Source organism: Pteropus alecto, unplaced genomic scaffold (assembly GCF_000325575.1).
Source record: "Pteropus alecto unplaced genomic scaffold, ASM32557v1 scaffold3, whole genome shotgun sequence".
Taxonomy (NCBI): Eukaryota; Metazoa; Chordata; class Mammalia; order Chiroptera; family Pteropodidae; genus Pteropus; species Pteropus alecto.
Genome location: NW_006442484.1, coordinates 50,036,864 through 50,056,281, shown reverse-complemented (window position 1 = coordinate 50,056,281; position 19,418 = coordinate 50,036,864). Strand labels below are relative to the sequence as shown.

The following is a 19,418-nucleotide window of genomic DNA, read 5'->3' as shown; positions in this document are numbered from 1 at the left end:
TTTAGTTCTAATGATTTTAAGTCGATTCTTTTTGGATTATACAAATATATTGTGATATCATTTATAAATAGTTATAGTTCAGCTCCCCTTTGGCCCCTTCCACTGCCAATGGTTTCCTTTTATTTCATTTTCTTTATGGATTGATCAGAATGTCCAGAATAATTGAGAATGGTAAGAATAATAATAGGTATTCTTGCCCTGTTTCCAGAATTTCTTCTAGTTTTTGCCACAAAGTTTGATCTTGGCTGTTGGTTTAGTATCTTTAAATTTGCGACTTATAAGAAGTTGTAAATTAGAATAGTCATTGAATTATTTACTGTCAAAATAAAGCACACATGGTAAAAAAAAAAAATTCAGAGTATTATACAGGACTTCAAGTGAAAAGAGTTTATTTCTTCCATTTTTTTTTCTTTCCCTCAGTGGTTCTTTGTTCCCTCCCTTTCTCCCTCTCTTGCTTCCTTTCTTTTTTCCATGCTCCTTTCCTTGGAGCTTGTATTTGCTGTGCATTTGATACGTAAAAAAATTAAATTTGTGTGAGACACAAGGTTATGACCCATATTATAAGATTAGCCTAGAAGAAGTTATCTGCAACATATACATAAGACTAATTTCAAGAATATTTGAAGGATTCCTACAAATTAGTAAGAAACACAACCAAACAGAAGTAGGGAAATGCCTGTATGGAGAGAAAACTTTTAAGAAATGCTAATGAAAAATAAATGAAAAGATATTCAACTTTATTGTTTTACTAACTGATTTTTGGAAAAGTATCCACAGATTTAATCTAGGATACAAATTATTTTAAGGGTAGGTAAGTGGTACAACTTACCTGTACACATTGAGCTATATGAAGCAGACACCCAGCAGCACCTGTATATTGAAGGCTAGCTTCTTTCCACTTTACAGGGCAGCATTTACTATATAATTCATTATATGCCATAGAATGACGATTTGTCAGGACCTTTGACAGGCCTGCTGTGTTTCATTCTTGCAGGTAGAGGAAGGATGTAAGATCTCCCTGGTCCCTCTCAAGTATTCTAGAGACCCTGGCCATATGCCTATCTGCTCAGCAAGTACAAATAACTTATAATAAGCTCACTGGTTACAAATACATTACTGATAATTTACTGTGAAAGGGCTTGATTTCCCTTGTATACAAATCATACTGTCCAGCTTTTAGTTTCTAATATATTCTTCCCTAAAAGGAACTAGAACTGCTTGAGGAATCCAGATGAGCTTGAAACACTTTGCTGTTAAAGGAAAGAAAGATTATTTTCAAAGCTATCTGAAGGTCGTAACAAAGTAGGCAGTTTGGAGGAACTCTCACTGCTCAGTGTGTGACAATTTGGAATATCAAAATGGAAACAGGAATTTTAGTTAACTGAAAAGTCGAGTCTGTTAAGTCATAACGTCGTTATTATGATCAAAGGGAACAGACAATTAAAAATATGCTAAAGAAGCATTCTCAAAGTGTGGTCTAGGGTCCTTTCAGGGTGTCAGTGTGATCAAAGCTGTTTTCATAATTCTACTAAGATCTTATTTGTTATTTTCACTCTCATTGTCTCCCAAGGATACAGTGGAGCTTTCCAGAGGCTATGAGATCTGTGGTGACATCATAGCCTTCATGGCTAATGGAGTGTGTGCTTTGTATTCTTGTGTTTTAAAAGTATTGATTTTTAACATCTAATACAGTAAATATCGATAGATATAACCTACATAAATAAAAGTCATTTTATTTGGGGCCCTCCATCTTTAAGAATGTAAGCAGATTCTGAGGCCAAAGAGTTTGAGAACCATTATACTAGAGAAAGTAAATCTGACCAATATAGGTTAATCTGTTAGTATTTACATAAAAGGGATGAGATGAATCACTCAGTTCATTAAGGCATGTGGAACATTTTGGCTTACACTGATATGGTACTTCCACTCTATTGATTAGTTTAAGTGATGATTGTAGTAATAGTGTTGATTCGTTTTCTAAAACAAATGTTTCCTGTTGAATTGATATTTGGAGATCATTGATTTTTAGATAGATCACTGGGCGGCAATAAGTGTGGACTATAGGCAGACATGAAGCCTGAGCCTTCTGAGGAAATGACAGGCCTGAAAAATTGACATTGGGTTCATCTTATTCTACCACTATAAGCATTGAGAAAAGATTTTGTTTCTTTTTAAGTGGTACATGTGCTTGTGAGCAAATGGGCTATAGTTTGCAGAATGGTTGGGAGAGGCCAAAAAATCTTCCTGAGAATGCAGAGAAGGAACTTCTTAAAGTCCCTGAAAGCCCTTGCTCCAGTCTGAGAAGACCTTTGAGCCTGGTTAAGGGCTAAGGATACTGAGATAGAGCCTCTGCTTTCTGGGGCTATGTTAGCAGTGGTGTCGGTTCTGTTTTGGTTTTTACTGATTAATTCTTTTCCTATTATGTGTCATATTTTTCTGCTGCTTTATATGCATAGTGATTTTTGATTGAGAGATATTTACCATATAGACTTACTGAATATTTTAGTATTTCTATAAATATTCTTGAGCTTTGTTCTATATTATAGTTACTTGGAAACAGTTCAATCTTTTTGAGGCTCATTTTTAAACTGTGTTAGGTGGATTCAGAACAGCCTTTGGTCAGCTCACTAATGAGATAATACTTTTTTAAGTACTCTCTCTAATGTCCCATGAATTTCAGTAGTTTTGAACTTTGGCTGGTGGCGTCTCTGAGCGTCATTTTCTTCAGTCCCTTCCCTGGCCTCACACATCTGCTGATTCATACTCAGCTGAAGATTCAAGGGATGCCTTTGCAGATCTGCAAAGTTCTCTCTCTGTGCAGCTCTCTCTTTAGTAATTTGCCTAGTAAACTCTATTCATCTTAGATTGCCTGGAGTCCTAACTCTTCCTCAACTCAGGGATACTGCCAAGCCCCACAGGGTTCCCCTACCTGCACTGAGGCCTGGAATCCTCTCCAGGCATTTGGCGAGGCAATCATCTGGCTCCTTCATTGCCCCTTTCTCAGCAATCACTGTCCTGTGCCACCTCATGACTAATGTCTGAAAACTGAAGTTTCATATATCTTATGTGTTTTTTGAGTTGTTTCAGATGGAAGTAAAACCAGTCCCTGTGATTCCATGTTAGCCAAACTAGAAGTTTTAGAAGTACTTTTGAAAAAGTATAAGATACTCCTACTTTGCAGTCACTTAAAATGGCCCTTTACTACAATTATTTTCTGGTCTGTGGTTAAACAGTAAAATTTCATGCCACTATAAAATAAAATCATTGTGGACACATTCAATTGGGTCTTTTTAGATTAGCAGGAATTCATAATGTTTTATACTCACAGTAATCTTACTCTGCTTCCTTTTTGCACATGTGTTATTTTACCTGGAATGTATATTTTCTTTAAATGTTGCCTTCAACAACCTGTCATAAACTCAGTTCTGTTAGTGAATTCTGTTCTTTGCATTACTTTATTCTGTCCTTGTTAGTACTCTTATATGATGCTAAATGATTATTACTGAAATGTTGCTTTGTGTTCTTGGTATTGTTCAGACATTGAATATCCTCAGGTTCTAAATGTCCTAGGACTTGTGTGATAGGACTTCTTCCATTTTTCTATTTTTCCTTTTGGGGAAAATAGACCCATTTTTTTTCTTCCCTCCCCATTTTATATAGGGATTGACATAAATGACAATCAGTAAAATTACAAATGAGAAATATCTTCTGGATTTTTACTATTTATTATTTATACATATAAGATGGACCACTGGTTTTGATTGGAAAACTTAATTTCTTTTCAGGTGATTCCAAGTATGACTTGCTATGTAAAGAAGAATTTATTGAACTCAAGGACATATTCTCTGTCAAGCTGAAACGGCGTTATTTTGCTAAACAGCGAAGAAATGGTACTTTCTTGGGTATCACACTCTTCATTTGTTTAAAAAAAGAACAAAATAAATTAAAGGATTCTACACTCGATCTTATTAACTTTAGTGAAGACTACTGCAAGGTATGGTTTATACAGTTCAAGAAAACTTTAGAAGGTAAGAACACTTCATGGGAATTTTTAATGGGTCTAATTTCCTTGATAAGGGTTATTAGTCTAAACATGATGTACGTATGAGCACAACAATTCTTCCTTATTTTGAGGTAGTTTCCTTCTAATCCTAGTTGAAGTGTTTTATTCAGAAAAGGGTATTGAGTTTTATCACATACCTTTTCTTCATTGATATGATCATATTTTTTTCCTTCATTTCGTTAATGTGGTGTATTACATTGATGTTCATATGTCGAACCATCCTTGCGTTATAGGAGTAAATCTCATTTGATAATGATGTGTAATTCTTTTGTTGTTGAATTTCATTTGTAGGTATTTCGTTGAGGATTTTTAAATCAATATTTATAAGAAATGTTGGTCTGTAGTTTTTTGTTTTTTCATAATTTTCATAATTTCTTCATAATTTTCATAATATTTTTATATCAGGATAGTGTTGGCTACATGGAATGAGTTAGGAAGTAACTCCAAATGACCACTCCTATGAAGAAACTTTGATAATCTGAAATAACACAATTCTTTAGTTCACTTGAGAGTTGTTTTTAAGAATGTATATGTCTCTTGGGCTTATATTAAAATTTATTTTCCTTATACCTATACATTGATGGCAAGTGCATGTAAATACTGGCTGACTTGAGAATAACAGTTTTTGAATATAATATTTAAGTTGTTTATTTCAGGATAGATTTTTCTAAAGGTAAATATCCAGAGAAAAGAGAACATATTTACTAGAATATTATCCCCTAATGACTTCAGTATATCTGAAATTTTGTGTCGATTTATATTTTACATACTAAATAAAATGCATGAATACAAATACAGTGCAATTTGGCTTTTTAGACAGTATCATGTTAAACCGAGTTTTAGGATTGATTTTTTTTCATAGATTTTAAATCTTGCTTGCTTTCTTTTTAGTTCATTTCTTTGTTTGCCAGGTTGAACAGGGTAGAAGCACCTGGTGTGGTGTATGGTGCAGTTTGGAGTAAGGTGACACAGGACAGAGATGGGCACCAGACAAAGAGCAGGCCCATGATGATGTTAGAAAGTTTTAACCCAGGCATCATTAATCAAGAAATCTGAGGACCCCAGTTGTGTAAGGGCAGTCAACTGATAAGGTGACACTCATAGAAGATAAACTGATATAACAGAGTAAAATTAGGTGGTCCTGTTGTTAAGTGGCCCCCGTGCGTTCTTGTTAGCCCTTTTGGGACCTTCAAGGAGACCTGATTCTTTCAAGAAGAAAAGAAACCACAGAGGCCATAGTTTAATTAATCTCTCCGAAAATAGAGAACACACACACACACACACACACACACACGTATATATATTTAACTAAAAGCATTCTACTCTAATAGTGGGTCTTTTATAGCGTTATTTTAAATTCATGTCAGGAGAGATTTTTTTTTTAGAGCTAAAATAAAAATAAAATATTAGTTCAATTGAATTAAATTTCAATTATATGGGCAGGTACTCATGAGACTTGCATGGCCTATAAAATAAGAACATGTCATTTGATAGGAGAGGCAAAACTCTTCCTTGCACCGAAGGTCTGAGGAACTTTTCCCATGGGGCTTATGAGAGGCTAGCTGAGTGATGTGAGAGGCAACTTCCTCAATATATCTTACCCATAAATCCAATTGTGAGTAAGCAGAGGACATCATGACGAAGCTCAATTTAGTAAAAGCAATTTTATAGGAGTAGAGGGACTTGTCCAAAAAAATAAATACAAACCAAAACACTTTCAAATATTTTTTCAGCTTGATGAATGATGGTTTGGCCTGGTCTAGGGGTAAAATCTGGACAAATTATAGAGATGAATAAACTACATATCTTTTAGGCTCTCATCTTTTGGGAATGTTGCTTTTCGTACCTTCGATTTTGATGAGTTGGAGACAAGTCTCTTAAATATGAAGAAGACAATAATATATGAGGTCTTTTTCTGTCTCTTAAATATGAAGAAGACAATAATATATGAGGTCAAATTCTCTGGCATGATTCTGGAGTATAGAGTTTGCTGATTAAAAGCAATAGATTGACTTTTGAAATCAACCAATACAAACAAAACAGGGCTGAAATCATCTAATAAAAATAAAGGAACGTAATCAAGATAGGCTGAATGAATGACTGCCCTATCTCTGCCCCCAAGTGGATTCAGCAGATCCTTCTCAAGGAGCCAACTCCTCCACCTCCCACGCCTCAAAATGACAGATCAGGGTCAGCTTCATCATATGAAAACGAATGGTCAAGGCCCCAAAGCTCTTTACCAAATGTTATACCTACACCTCCTTTTTAAGGTTACAATCTTAGATTTTTCTTGATGTTTCACTTTCAAATCCATGTAATCCAGATATTCATGAAAGTGTCTATCATCTGAGAGTCAAATACAATTGACTAAAGCCTCATTCCATGTGTCTTTCCTAATCTTTCTGGGATGAGGGTGATTGCTTCCTACTTCCTGGTTCTCTCTGGCTCTGATTTCCATGACATTATGTTTATTTGTGAAGTAACTTCCTGCATCACATCCATTGTCCCTGCCCTGTGCCACACTGCAGCAGGTTTGGCAGATGGCGATGGTTTGTTGGTTTCCAATTTTTTTTTAAATACTCACCCAAGGAATTTGTGTTAGAAGCAGACTTAAGTTTGAGGCAGGGTTGGGGAATTTAGAAGTTTACATCACAAAAATAAAAATGACTTACAGTTGATTATTATACATCAATATTTTAAGTCCAAAGACCTTGATTTTAACTGGTGCCGTGGCAGGACCAGAAGACTAAAAAATTTTTTTTGCATTGATTTATTCAAATGTTTTCTTTAATTAGCAAATGTAGTTTTTTTCCTGCCAGCCTTTTATGTATTTTCCCCCTTTTTTCTGTCTCTTAAATATGAAGAAGACAATAAAAGCTTCAACTAGTTGGTCTGTTAGTCTAATTAGTCTAACAATTATAATTTTAGTATATTTAGATATTAAAAGTTTTCTTCAAATATGCACATTTATATTTCAAACTAGAATAATGAATAAGTTGTGATGAATTTTTGAGGTAAGAACAAACTAGCAGCACTAGGAGAAGAAGGCAACTCAAATAAATTCTAAGACCGATTGACAGAGTGACCAGATTTTAGTGGGTATATAAATATTAAAATGGAGTCTTAGAACTGTTTCTATTTTTTTGAAAATAAATTAAGTCCTTTTACATTCTAATTTTTTTAACACAGTTGAGCACAGCATTTTTAAAAGTCTTACTAATAGAAAAGTTACTATAATTTTATTCACTAATAGGCAATATAGATTAATTCATCCAACATACATTTTGTATTAGGCACTATATTAAGTGCTGGGACTACAAAAATTAATGAGATTTAATCCTTATAAAACACTTTTGCCCTGGGAGACAGATAAAAAAACTTGTAAAGGTGTTAAGGGTTACAATGAAAATATGAAACAATAAAGATCATAAGCATTGATCATTAATTCAGAAATTCAGATCTTTAAAAAACATATTTGATTAAGGCTGATATGTAGTCATTAATAAGTCTAATACGTAGTCTTTGTGGTGAAAGCCATTTAACAGTCTTTTTTTGCTTTTTTATGCTTGTGATACAAAGATAAACATGCTCAATCTTTAAAGCATCTGTGTACACTAGATATATTAATCTTTATTCAATTAGAGTGTGATTTAGTCTCTGCATATTTGGGTTTTCTGGAAATGATGAATTGCAAGCTCCTCTGAATTCTGAACCAACGTTTCTTCTAGACACTATAATCTATACTTTAAAGCATATTCATATTTGAGGTATATTGCAGTATTCTGTTGGAGACGTTTGGCAGGCTGGCATTTTGAGAGGAATACATGAAAAGGTGAAGAAGAAGAGTTGATGTGATGGGAATAGATTAAAGCTTGCAAAGAACTAAATACAGAATCTTGCCCCCAATACTGATATATTTAAATTGGCAGAGAAAGTAATAGAACTAAAAATAACAGAAATGGTCAAAGAAAAGAAACCTTACAGGACCATTGAATTTTGTTATATTTAGGTTTCGTTAATTTATTTTAATATTTAATGGTTAACCAGAGACAATTAAGAAAGGTATTTTTTGAACATATTTGGTTATTTCTGATAATTTTCTGTTTCATTTTTTAAAATTAAATTTATTGGGGTGACATTGGTTAAAATTATATAGATTTCAGGTGTACAATTCAATAGTACATCATCTGTATATTGCATTGTGTTTTCACCCCCCCCCGAAGTCAAATCTCTTTCCGTCACCATATATTTGACCCCCATTACCTTATCTACCCCCCATTCCCTCTGGTAACCACTTAACTGTTGTCTGTGTCGATGAGTTTTTGTTTATTTGTTGCTTTCAGTTTTATATCCCACTTCTGAGTGAAATCATATGTTTCTCAACTTTTTCTTATTTTGCTTAGAGTGATTATTTCGATTCATTTATGCTAATTTCATAAATAGGCCAATATAAATGAGCCATATTGATTTAATACATTTTGTCCTAATACTGTAGCATGCCCTTCTCACTCAACAGCCTTACTCAGTTTTCAGCTATGAAAAATAAAATGGAAAAATTATTTAAATACTTGTTTTTATTCCTAAGAAGAGTAATTTTTCCTAATTTCCTACTAGATGTCAAATCTAGTTCCCATATGATAATAAAATTGGTCTTCATTGGATGTTTTCCTTAATAGCAAAAAACCAAGGCTTTTTAGAATATTAATTTTGTTTAATAATTATAGTCGTGTATAAGAAAATCATGGTGAAATATATTTTTGGTTTATTTTATCCAAACTATATCATCAATTATCATAAACCAGGCAGAATTTTTCTTAGCAGAGGAACAGAATGTGAAGTTTTACTTGGATATGCTGCCAAATGATTTACTTATAAGCAAAAATAAACTGGAAATCAACATTACAATGATTATTTTAAAGTGAGCAGTTGTTATATGTCAAAAAGTATGATAGCTTTAGACATTTGGTTGTGCAGTATTTGAATTGGCAACACTTGTCTCTTTGGGGAGAAGTTATTTTCTGCAAGAACATTCTGTCTGAAATATGGGTAGTTTCTCTTTCGATGCACTGAAAAAGTGATATGAGTCTTTGTTTTATAACCAGTTAAATTGGACATTAAAATCATGCATGTCACTTCTGAATATGTTTTATATATTATAGTAATGTGAAAACCGATTAAATATATATTACTTCATTTACATGTTAATATCAAAGTCCAGTCCCATTTGAAGTACTTGGTCCAATGAAGATGTGATGTCTCCCTCCTGTCGTGGGGAGTGTCACATTACCACATTCCCCAGGATATGCCTCCCTGAGTAGAATCCACACCTGCCACTCACTCTTGGGCGAGTAGTTCTTAATTGATATGTTTTATATTTAGTAGTTCTGGGTAAGGCTTTGTTTAAACAAAGCTTCCAAAACAGTTAAAAATCTTTGATTTAGTGATTCCCAGTGATTATAACTTGTTAGTATATTTTAACCTGTGACGCTTTTTTGTTCACTTCCAGGCTTACAGAGACCTCATGATGTTTTTTAGCTACTCAAATACACATTTACTATGGCAATCACAGATTTGGAACTATAGTAGTAATTTTTTAAAATAAAAGTTACTTATTAAATATATATTTAAATGAATTTTCTTTTCTATAACTTTATAAGATATTGCTTACCAATCAATTTGCAGGTAAGAAAAATATATTTTATCAAATCAAAGATTGAAATCAAATTAAAAAATAAGTTTACATAGAATTTTTTTTTCTTCTTAAACTTTCTAAGCAGGACATTCAGAAGAAAACAGTGAAATTAAACTAATTCCTTTTCATTTCATAATGACTCATAGCACTATTTAGCTTTTTGAAGGACATTAACATACTAAAAAGAAAATCTTTCAAAAACCAAACTTCTAATTTTATCACATTTGTAACTGAAAATATAAACATGGAGATATTATGGAAAATTTGTGTAATAAAGAATATAGAAAATTTATCTCGAACCTAGAGAATTCCAGTTTTACTCTTGAGCCATTTCCATTCTAGCAATTAACAGTGTGAAAAATCACCACGAGTAAGAGTCTGCATACATAATAAACTGTAGCAGTAGATCCCCACGAATGTCACATGATAGAACAAGCACAAAATATGAAAAAAGTACACTTAAAATGATCAAACAAAAAGTGAAATCGACAACATAAAAGAATAGGTGCAATCGAAAAAGGTAGAATTTTTGCTATGATGTATGTATGTGTAAATTTCATTTTTCAAAAATTCATCCTTCTCAGGATTTGCTGTTTGTGAATCTGAATTCAGAGGCCTTTTGATTACATAGGTTCACATCGAGCTAGGCAGGAGTTTCCTTGTTTCTTCAGTGAGTCTAAAGTGTTGCCTGAGCCAGGAACCACAGATGTTGAAGACTGAACAACCCAAGTTTGATTTAATGAATATATGTAAAACTCTGCACTCCTTATTTACTGAAGCTACCTTTGCAGGGGTTAATTATAGGTGGAGAACATTCTATATTCTTATTACATTAAATACTTTTACAGATTAGCCAACACCTATTCCTGAATCATGTACTGTTATCACTTATTTCTTGGGACTGCTTTGCAAAAGCCTATTAAAGACTGACAGGCATGCCAAGGGTTTGTCTTGTCACCTTCAGTTTCTTTTCTTACTAGTATCAGCTTTATCTCACAGTCATTACTCTTTCAGCTGAAGGCAAACTAGAATTATCCCTTTACAAACAATTAATGCTGTTTATACTTGAATGACTGACACAAGGCCATCTTTCCAAGTACTTCTCACTGGCCTCTACAGCATTATTATCCTAGGGGAGGTATATATTTTTACATGTAGTTCATTATAATTATATTTACAAGCAATTGGCATCTTATAGAAGAAAACTATATTCCTGCTTTAGTCATTGACAGAGTATGTTGAGAATAGGAGTTGAGGTGGGTGCATTCTCAAGTTATTTCTGATAAATTCTTTAGATAAAAATCTTTTTGACTGTGTCTTTTCTGTAACTAAATTTTTTCTCTGGAGAAAAAAATTAAGTGTACTTTTTCATATCATGTGATTATATTCAAAAGGCCAAGGTTTTCTCTAAATATGTCCAATAAAATGTTGAATGATGTTTTTATGCTGTTAAACAAGTTAACATTTTTTCTTTACTGAATTAGAGAAGTTATTGCTTTAAAATTTTAAGTCAATGATAATAGCTGACATTTATTAGCCATTTACTATGTGTCACATTTGTAAGCAATTTTTTTATAAGTTAGCTCATTAAATCTCATAATAGCATCAAAAACTACACATATGTTCTCATATAAAAAGGGGAATAATACTTATGTGTTTTGTTAGGTTCGAGGAATTAAAATAATGCATGACTTAGCAAATAGTAGAATTAAGTAATTTGTTATTCTCGTTATCATCTCTTAGCTTATACATGAGAAAACTAAGACTTGAAATAGTTTAAAAATTGGCTAAACTGAGGTTAAACAGCTAGTATGTGGTACAGGAGCTGGAAACAAATCTTTATCTGTCTGAATCTGGAGCATGAACCTTAAAACCACTCTACTGCCTTCCAGGTCAGTGGTATACTCTACAATCCTTAACTATATGATATTTACAGTACAGTTTAGACTCATATCGAAAAAATGACTTTCAACAATTTTCTTGTTCTGAATGAGGTGCATCATCTTGTTTGAAGATTATCTCTTTCTTGTGTTCTTTTTCCAAAATCATGATTAAGAACTCTAGAGTCTTGGAGTTCTAAAGCTTACCCCCAACATTTCTCATCATGACTATCACCATTATTAAGATTTTTCAAGTGCTTTGGCATGAATTGGGTATACACTATGAAAAAGATGGCAGACATTTCTTTTTATTAGCCTAAAGGAATTTAGAAACATATATAAACACACTGGTTTGTTACCAATTTCCAGGTTTTATCTTTAGCAGAGTTTCTGAAGCAAAAGACAAATGCTTACAGCCCACAAGACAGATTAAAAATTAGATCAATCCTTAGATGAAAGTATAATGGATTGTCATTTAACAACTTTTTCACTGGGAAGAAATAAAGTACAAAGTAATAAACAGCCTTCTCACAGTATGCATAAGTAGGAAATACATAATATTTTATATTAAGTGACAAATTATTATTAAGCCCCTGGCATTCATTAGACTACCATTAATGGTAATGAAATTGTGTGGTATTTAGATATTATATGTAACTCCAGGAATTTTATCATTATCTTGTATGAATGTATTTGCTGCTGTTTGAGGCAGGTAGGTGGATATTTGCAAAAACCACATGCTGAAGCATTGTGATATCTTCAAATCAATCATACTTTCTCTTTATCATCATTAAAGGGAAAACATCTATTTTTAAAAATTCTTTGAAAAATTACTATAAGTAGAAAATTATGTATTTTGAAAAGGTACATTTTCTGTTTCTACTAGTCATATGCTTTAGTTGTCTTTCTGATGAAAAGAGAAGAGATGCAAAGGTGAAGCCTGCTTCTGTGGTTAGGTTCCTGGGCACTCTGCAGCATCTGTGCCAGGCGGTGTTCTCTCATACCTCAGTGCCTTCCCACTTGCTAAATAAGTGGCAAAGCTAGGAACTTTGATCTGTTTAGAGTGCTCCTCACCTCTTTGACCAGTGAAATCCAGTTTGCAATTCAAGGCCTGGTGTAACCAGCAGATACTCTGCAAAGTATCTGAACCACACAGCAAAATCAGGCACTTTAGGTTTGGTAGCATTTTTTTTTTTTTTTTACCTCTGATGGACCATGTGATTGCTTACATTTTAATTGTTTGCATATGTAGGTACCTTATTAGACTTCAAGCTCTTTTGAGCACAGTTTTTAAGCATGTGGAATAGAGTTTCACATACAGTAAGTACTCCTTAAATGTTGTTATTCTATTTCTAACACGGCCATGGAACCTAGCTCAGTAAATGTTGGTGAAGTGAACTGAATATATTGCTTGTCTGCTGTTAGGCATTGTCCTAGATGCTTTTGATATAAACCAAATTATTTAATATTTATCATAACAACCTTGGTTGTGGTCAAGATTTTTTTCTTTTAATCCCCAAAGATAGCTAAGAAAACAGAACTCTTGAGACATTGATTGACTTGCCCTGGGTCATGCAGTTATAAAGCAGTGGAATAAGTTTCAAATCCAGACTCTTCTAACTAAAAAATCTACCTGTTTTTCACTATGCTACACTGCCTCCCAACAAAAAAGATTTAAAACCTTAATATATTTTTTAAAAGAGTATTGGTTTCTTGAAATGCAGAGTATAACTGACTGTGCTATGTTTTTAGAACTTGAAACTAAATACATTACTGTCAAGTATATTTTTTAAAAAAGTATGGCAGCACTAGAAATTTATGGAATATGAGAAGCTGATAAAATCGGTTAGCTGAAAAAGCCATCTAGTGTTGAAACCTTGTTATTGGCAAAGGAGAAGTTCCCTCTGAAATCTAAGACAGGGCTTTCCTATTCTTGCTGTTTGGAGCAGCAAGGCTGGAAGGCTCAAACGGTCTGACAGGATACATGCTCCATTTTTACCCATGGTTTTCTTTCCAGTAGGAAAGCATTATTCTTTAGATACTTCTGAATGTCCTATCAAAAATAAAGATTTCCATTTTGCAATATGTAAAGACTTTCAAGTTCAAGCTCCACAAATTGTTCTGAAACTTCTTCAAGTGAACACCACAGATACTAGTAAACATCAGAGATAGATAGGGTGACTTAGTCCTGACCGACCAGATGGGTAGAAAGGATGATCACTCTAGGATAACACGGCTGGGTCCTTCCCCCGCCCCCTTTTTTTAAAATAAATTTGTTATGTTACATTTTGTACGTTTAAGGTGTACAGCATGTTACTTGGATATATTTATATATTGTAATACATTGCCATTTAAGGAATCTATCACATTACATGATTATAACAGTATTATCTATTTCATTATACTGTATGTTGGGTCTCTGTGACTTATGTACTACTCGTTGCAAGTTTATGCCCTTAAACTTCAATCAGTCTTATAGCCGCATGCCCCATCTTCTGGTAGCCAACATTTTACTGTTATTTTTTTATTTATTTTTTATTTTTTTTACAGGTTTGATTTTTTTAGATTTCACATATAAGTGATATCATACAGTACTTATTTTTGTCTGACTTATCTCACTTAGCATAATGTGCTCAAGGTCCATCCCTGTTGTCACAAATGGCTAGATATTCTCCTTTTTCTCATGGTTGAATAATATTCCAGTGTGTGTGTATACCACAGCTTTTTCTTCTTTACTTGAATGAACATGCATCGTTTCTGGGTTTATGAATGAGCCATTGTGATGGATGAGATTTTTATTTGGGTGATCTGGTTTTGGTTCCCAGCTTTACAGCTTAGCTGTGTACCTTATCTTCACATCTCCTCTGAACCTTTGGCCTCCTATCTGTAAAATGAAGTTGATAGTGCCAATCTTGCTATGTTGCTGCGATACTTAAACATGCAATGCGTGTTAAACAGTGTGCACTTAGTAAAGGGTAACTTCTTATTCTCACATAGCTCTGCAAATTTTTTTGAGCTTAAGAATTAATAGTCACAAAACCTTTATCCCTTTAATACCAAGTTTAAGCACCTTTAGTGAAAAAGGTGAGAAGGACTGTCAGTTATACTGTAGAATTCATCATTATCACCATTATCATTGTGATTTCTTGGTGTGCCAGGGAGTGTACTGTTTCACATATGCCAACTGATATTTTCACATCAGTGAGACAGGTACTATTTATTATCTTTTTTTTTTTTTTTTTTTTTAGATAGAGAAAAGGAGATAGAGTAGAGAATTTGCAAAAGGTCACACAACTGTGACATTGTAGAACTGGGATTCAAATGACAATTTGGCTACACAGGCCATGTTCTTAGCCACCCCCTATACTGTACCAACACACTATTATAGACACCATAGTCTGTAATGTCGCTTTAAAGAGAATCTAATATTAACATAGTGAAGTTTATTAGCTGCTATCTGGTATATTGGTTAGATAGTACTATCCTTATAATTCCTTTCCTGGTTGCATATGTAATTGGGCATCAAATATATAAAAACTCAAAAAATGATAAAAGCCAAAACTATATTATTTATGGTTATTACATATATAATCTATTCTATATGTTTGAGGACTGGTTGGTTCTAAAATATTTAATATTTGGCTTTAAATAGTAAGCTCTACTCATGTTAATGTTATATAATTGCTAACATTTTCTTATAGTTGACTAATATACATAAGTAAAATTGATTTCGATCTGGCAATTTTAGATCTGTCAGACCCAAGAGATAAGAGAAAAAAATTAAAACGCTTTTGTCATGAAATCAAATGACTAGAGAGAGGGGGAGGGGGAGAGGGAGAATGGGAGGGAGGGGGAGAGATGGAGAACTTACATTTCATGCATTGGAGGATGCGAGTGCCTGGGACTGAAATAAAGGAGCAGGTTTAGGAAGAAAGATAAGCAGATTCCTTTAATACAAATTGAGTTTCCTTTAAGGTTTAGAGGTGAAGACATTTTGAAGAGCCCCTCCTATGTTCTTTTAACCTGCTTCTATCGATTTTAGAGTATTTCTTTACTTTTTGGTACAACAGAATATTCCAGGCTTATCTTGTACCTTCCTTGCCCCAGCCCTGGAACGAGCCATTTCTCTAAGGAACTGTGATTCCTCTTGGTGGGGAATGGTATTGGGAAACCAGAATCAGAGAGCTAGGTGTGCATTTTGCTCTTAGGTTGTTATAACTTCTAGGCTCTTAGAGCAGGCAGAGCTAGGAAATATTGATTAGAAATCAGGACTTTATATTTGATAACTCTAATTCCAATCCAATTCTATAGGATTCTTTCTTGTTTCTCTCCTTTCCATATTTGTATCTCCCTTCTTTCATAGTAAACTCTGACTCTCAACATTTGCCTATTTGCTCAATCATATAACATACACAAAATAGTTTCAGAATAGCTGTGACCATACTGCTATGAAAAATAAACCTACAAAAATTAGTTCAAGATTTGTTGGCAGTTCTGTTTTTAGCGCTCTAGACTGAAAATATATTTTAAGTACTGTGTTCAAAATTACATGGATTCGCTTTTTCTCCTTTGTAATAGTTATGTTATTCATGAAATATGGTTAGCTTTGTTTCTGTTTGTATTCAGTTTTAGTTTTTTTTCTCCCTCCACTATCTTCATTGCTTTAATGATATATATATATTTTTTTCTTACATAAACATGTTTCTCTTTCCTCTTGTAGGTAACCAATTCTGTTGGTTTCTGGTTTATCTTATCTTTATTTCTTTTTGCAAAATTACCTGATATATAAATTAAAATTTTCCCCTTTTTTACATAAAATGTAACATACAATATAAACTCTTCTGTAGTTTGCTTTATTCACCTAACTATATGTACTAAAAGTCATTCCATATTACTTCTAAGAGATCTTCATTGTTTTATTTTATTTATAGCTTTATAAGACTCCATTGCAGGGTTTGTACTCTATTTTATTCAATAATTTCTCATGATTGGGCGTTTTGAGTGTTTCTAATATCTGCAATCATAAATAATGCTGTAAATTTTTTTTGCGTATTGTATGTTGCAAGTAACTAGAAGTAGAATTCTGAATTAAAGTATAAGTGCATGTGTAACTTAGATATTGGCAAATTCCATTTTTCACATTTACCAGCAATATATGAAAGTGTCTGCTTTCTCACAGCCTCATCAACAGATTGTACTTTCATTTAGAATTTTTCCAGTGTTATAGGTGAAAAATCAATATAGTTTAATTTACAAAAGTTATAAGTTGAACATCATTTCATATAAGGACTATTTGCCCATTTTTCTATAAGTCTTTGGTCCCCTCCCGCCATTTTTTAAAAGTTCTTTATATATTAAATATTAGCTCTTTTCTGTGATACATATTGCATATATTTTCCTCCTGATATATACTTGGTCTCTTGACTTTGCTTATAGTGATTTTGCCATTTAAAGTTTATATTTTAAAATTTTTATGTAAATTTGTCACTCTTGTTCTTTATCTGATATTTGAGTCATAGTAGAAAGCCTTTCTTTACACTTAGATTTTAGAGAAAATCATCCACATTTTCTTCTACTACTTATATAGTTTAATTTTAGATCTCTAATCCACTTGGTGTTTATTTTATGTGTGGTTATAAGGTATAGACTCTATCTCTTTTCCATATAGTTATCCAGTTGTCTGTCCCAACACCATTTACTAAAAAGTTTATCTTTGTCCCAGAGTTCTGCGATATCACCTTTATCATATACTAAATTTTCATATGTACTTGGATCTATTTCTAGCTTTCTATTTTATTCCATTGGTCTTTCTATTCACATACCAGTGTTTTATTTAAAAAGCTTTTGTAGTATGTTTCAGTATCTGTAGGAATTGTTCCTCTCAGATTTGTTTTTCAGTGTTTCCTATTTTTGGCAGATTAATTTTAAGATATATATTTTAGTATCACCTTGTCCAGATCTAGAAAAAAAATGATATTTTTATTTGAGAGCACATTACATTTATAAATAAACTTAGGCAGAACGGACGTCTTGGACTAGAAATCATACGGCAAAACTTTTCAGACAGCTGCTGTAATTTTCCAAAATGGAAATCCCAAAGCGTTTTCCTTTTGATGGCTAGTACCCCTCAGAAGTATTTCTCAGCTCTCATGTAGAATTTGTGGGTTTTGAGAAACACATTGTCATTATCACGTATAATGCAGGGCTCATTTTATATAAGTATCAGGCTCCTGAACTTTTTCTTAGGCCCATCTGTATACTTCCTTGTAAAATCCATTTTTAGTAAGAATCCCCTCCACCCTCCATATTTGATCACCCTCAGTATCTGATCAGGTTCCTCATTCCCTGCTATCCCCCTAGTGATATCTGGTCACCCTTGCCTGTCTTCAGTGAAGAGTCCTGTTAGGGGGGATTAGCCAGAATACTCCTTACTTCTGTTTCCTGTTAGTAACTTCCCATTCACTGCCCTCCACCTGGCTATTGATTCCCAGTTGCACATGCTTTATTCTGAAATGAGCCTGGCTCTATACTGAGGTCTTTTTCTTCCTATTGCAATAGTTGTGAATAAAGTCTGTTTCTACCACTACTGTTCAGCTCAGGTTTTTCTCTGACAACATTGATTACAAAATTTTTTTTTCCAAAATCTTCACTTTTACATTGGAATGTTTGTTCTTGGAATGCTAAAAACTGTGATATATATACGTGTGTGTGTATACATATATTCGTATATATGTACACACACACACACACACACACACACACACACACTCTTATTTATTTATTTATTGATATGTGTTTATTTTGAGGCCCTGTAGATAACTAAAAACTTTTTTAAAAGTCACACATATATGAGCCGGTGAGGATATGTTGCAAAAGCTTTCCAACTGATAAAATCATCGAATTAAAAAGTGTTCATGAAATTGTTCTCAAACATTTTCATAATTCCATAGTTTGTGAGGGATTAAATGTGCAATTGTTTTATCAAATTGGAGTTTTATAAAGTTAATCATTTTTAAGTGCTAATTATTGTAACTAATTCTGTGGTCTACTTCTAAGCAAAACAGAGAAAAAGAGAAGAAAACTTTCCTAAAGACAGTAACCTGTACTTTTTTGAGTCTGAATTTTTAGTTGGGGAAAGTGATATACTGAAATCTGTCTAGTCTATAGCATCTTCCAAAAATAATTATTTTATCAGGATTATTACAAAAATTTGGTAAAAATAAATGGATAATTTATTTGGATTATTTTTCTTTTTCTCTGCTTTCCTTTCTGCTTGTTCATTCTTAGTCTGTCTGCATACTCTTGAATCCTTTATTATTTTAAATACCATAGTATTGAGGTGATTATTTCCAGCAGCAGGTGATTCTTTCTGCTAATTGCTGTTCAGTTCTGTTCAGCTGTTAGAAAGATATGGCACATTGCTGGGCTGCATGTGAATTTAGAAGTCATGGGGCTTGTTTTTTACTTTAAGTAGACTATATAGCATTGAGTTATTTTCATCTGAGTGTGTAAAGTTGTGCATCCATAAGCTTTTGCTGATATTAAAGTGAAATTAATGCATTTTAATATAAATCACCTAATAGAAAATATCTCCAACTCTGAGCTCTGCTGGGAAGTTGTCAAATCTTATGTGTGAAAGGCTTTTACCATCACAGTTACATATTAACTGGGCATAGTTTAATATTAATAGTTCCTGAGAATTGTGGTGAAACTGAGGTCTTTATTTCTTGTGTTTGGGTTCTTTCTTTGCAACAATTTGGTTGCTTTTCTGTATAAAATGGTT

General features: G+C 33.1%; 1 protein-coding gene across 3 annotated transcripts in view; it reads left to right on the top strand.

Annotated features, from left to right (window-relative positions):
• CERKL (ceramide kinase like) overlaps positions 1–19,418 on the top strand; it is a 93,787-nt gene that overhangs the window by 36,501 nt on the left and 37,868 nt on the right. For all 3 annotated transcript variants that reach the window (XM_006921254.3, XM_006921253.3, XM_006921252.3), the window contains exon 3: positions 3,786–4,028. In XM_006921254.3, coding sequence (XP_006921316.1) covers positions 3,786–4,028 — 243 coding nt within the window. The remainder of the gene's footprint in view (positions 1–3,785; positions 4,029–19,418) is intronic.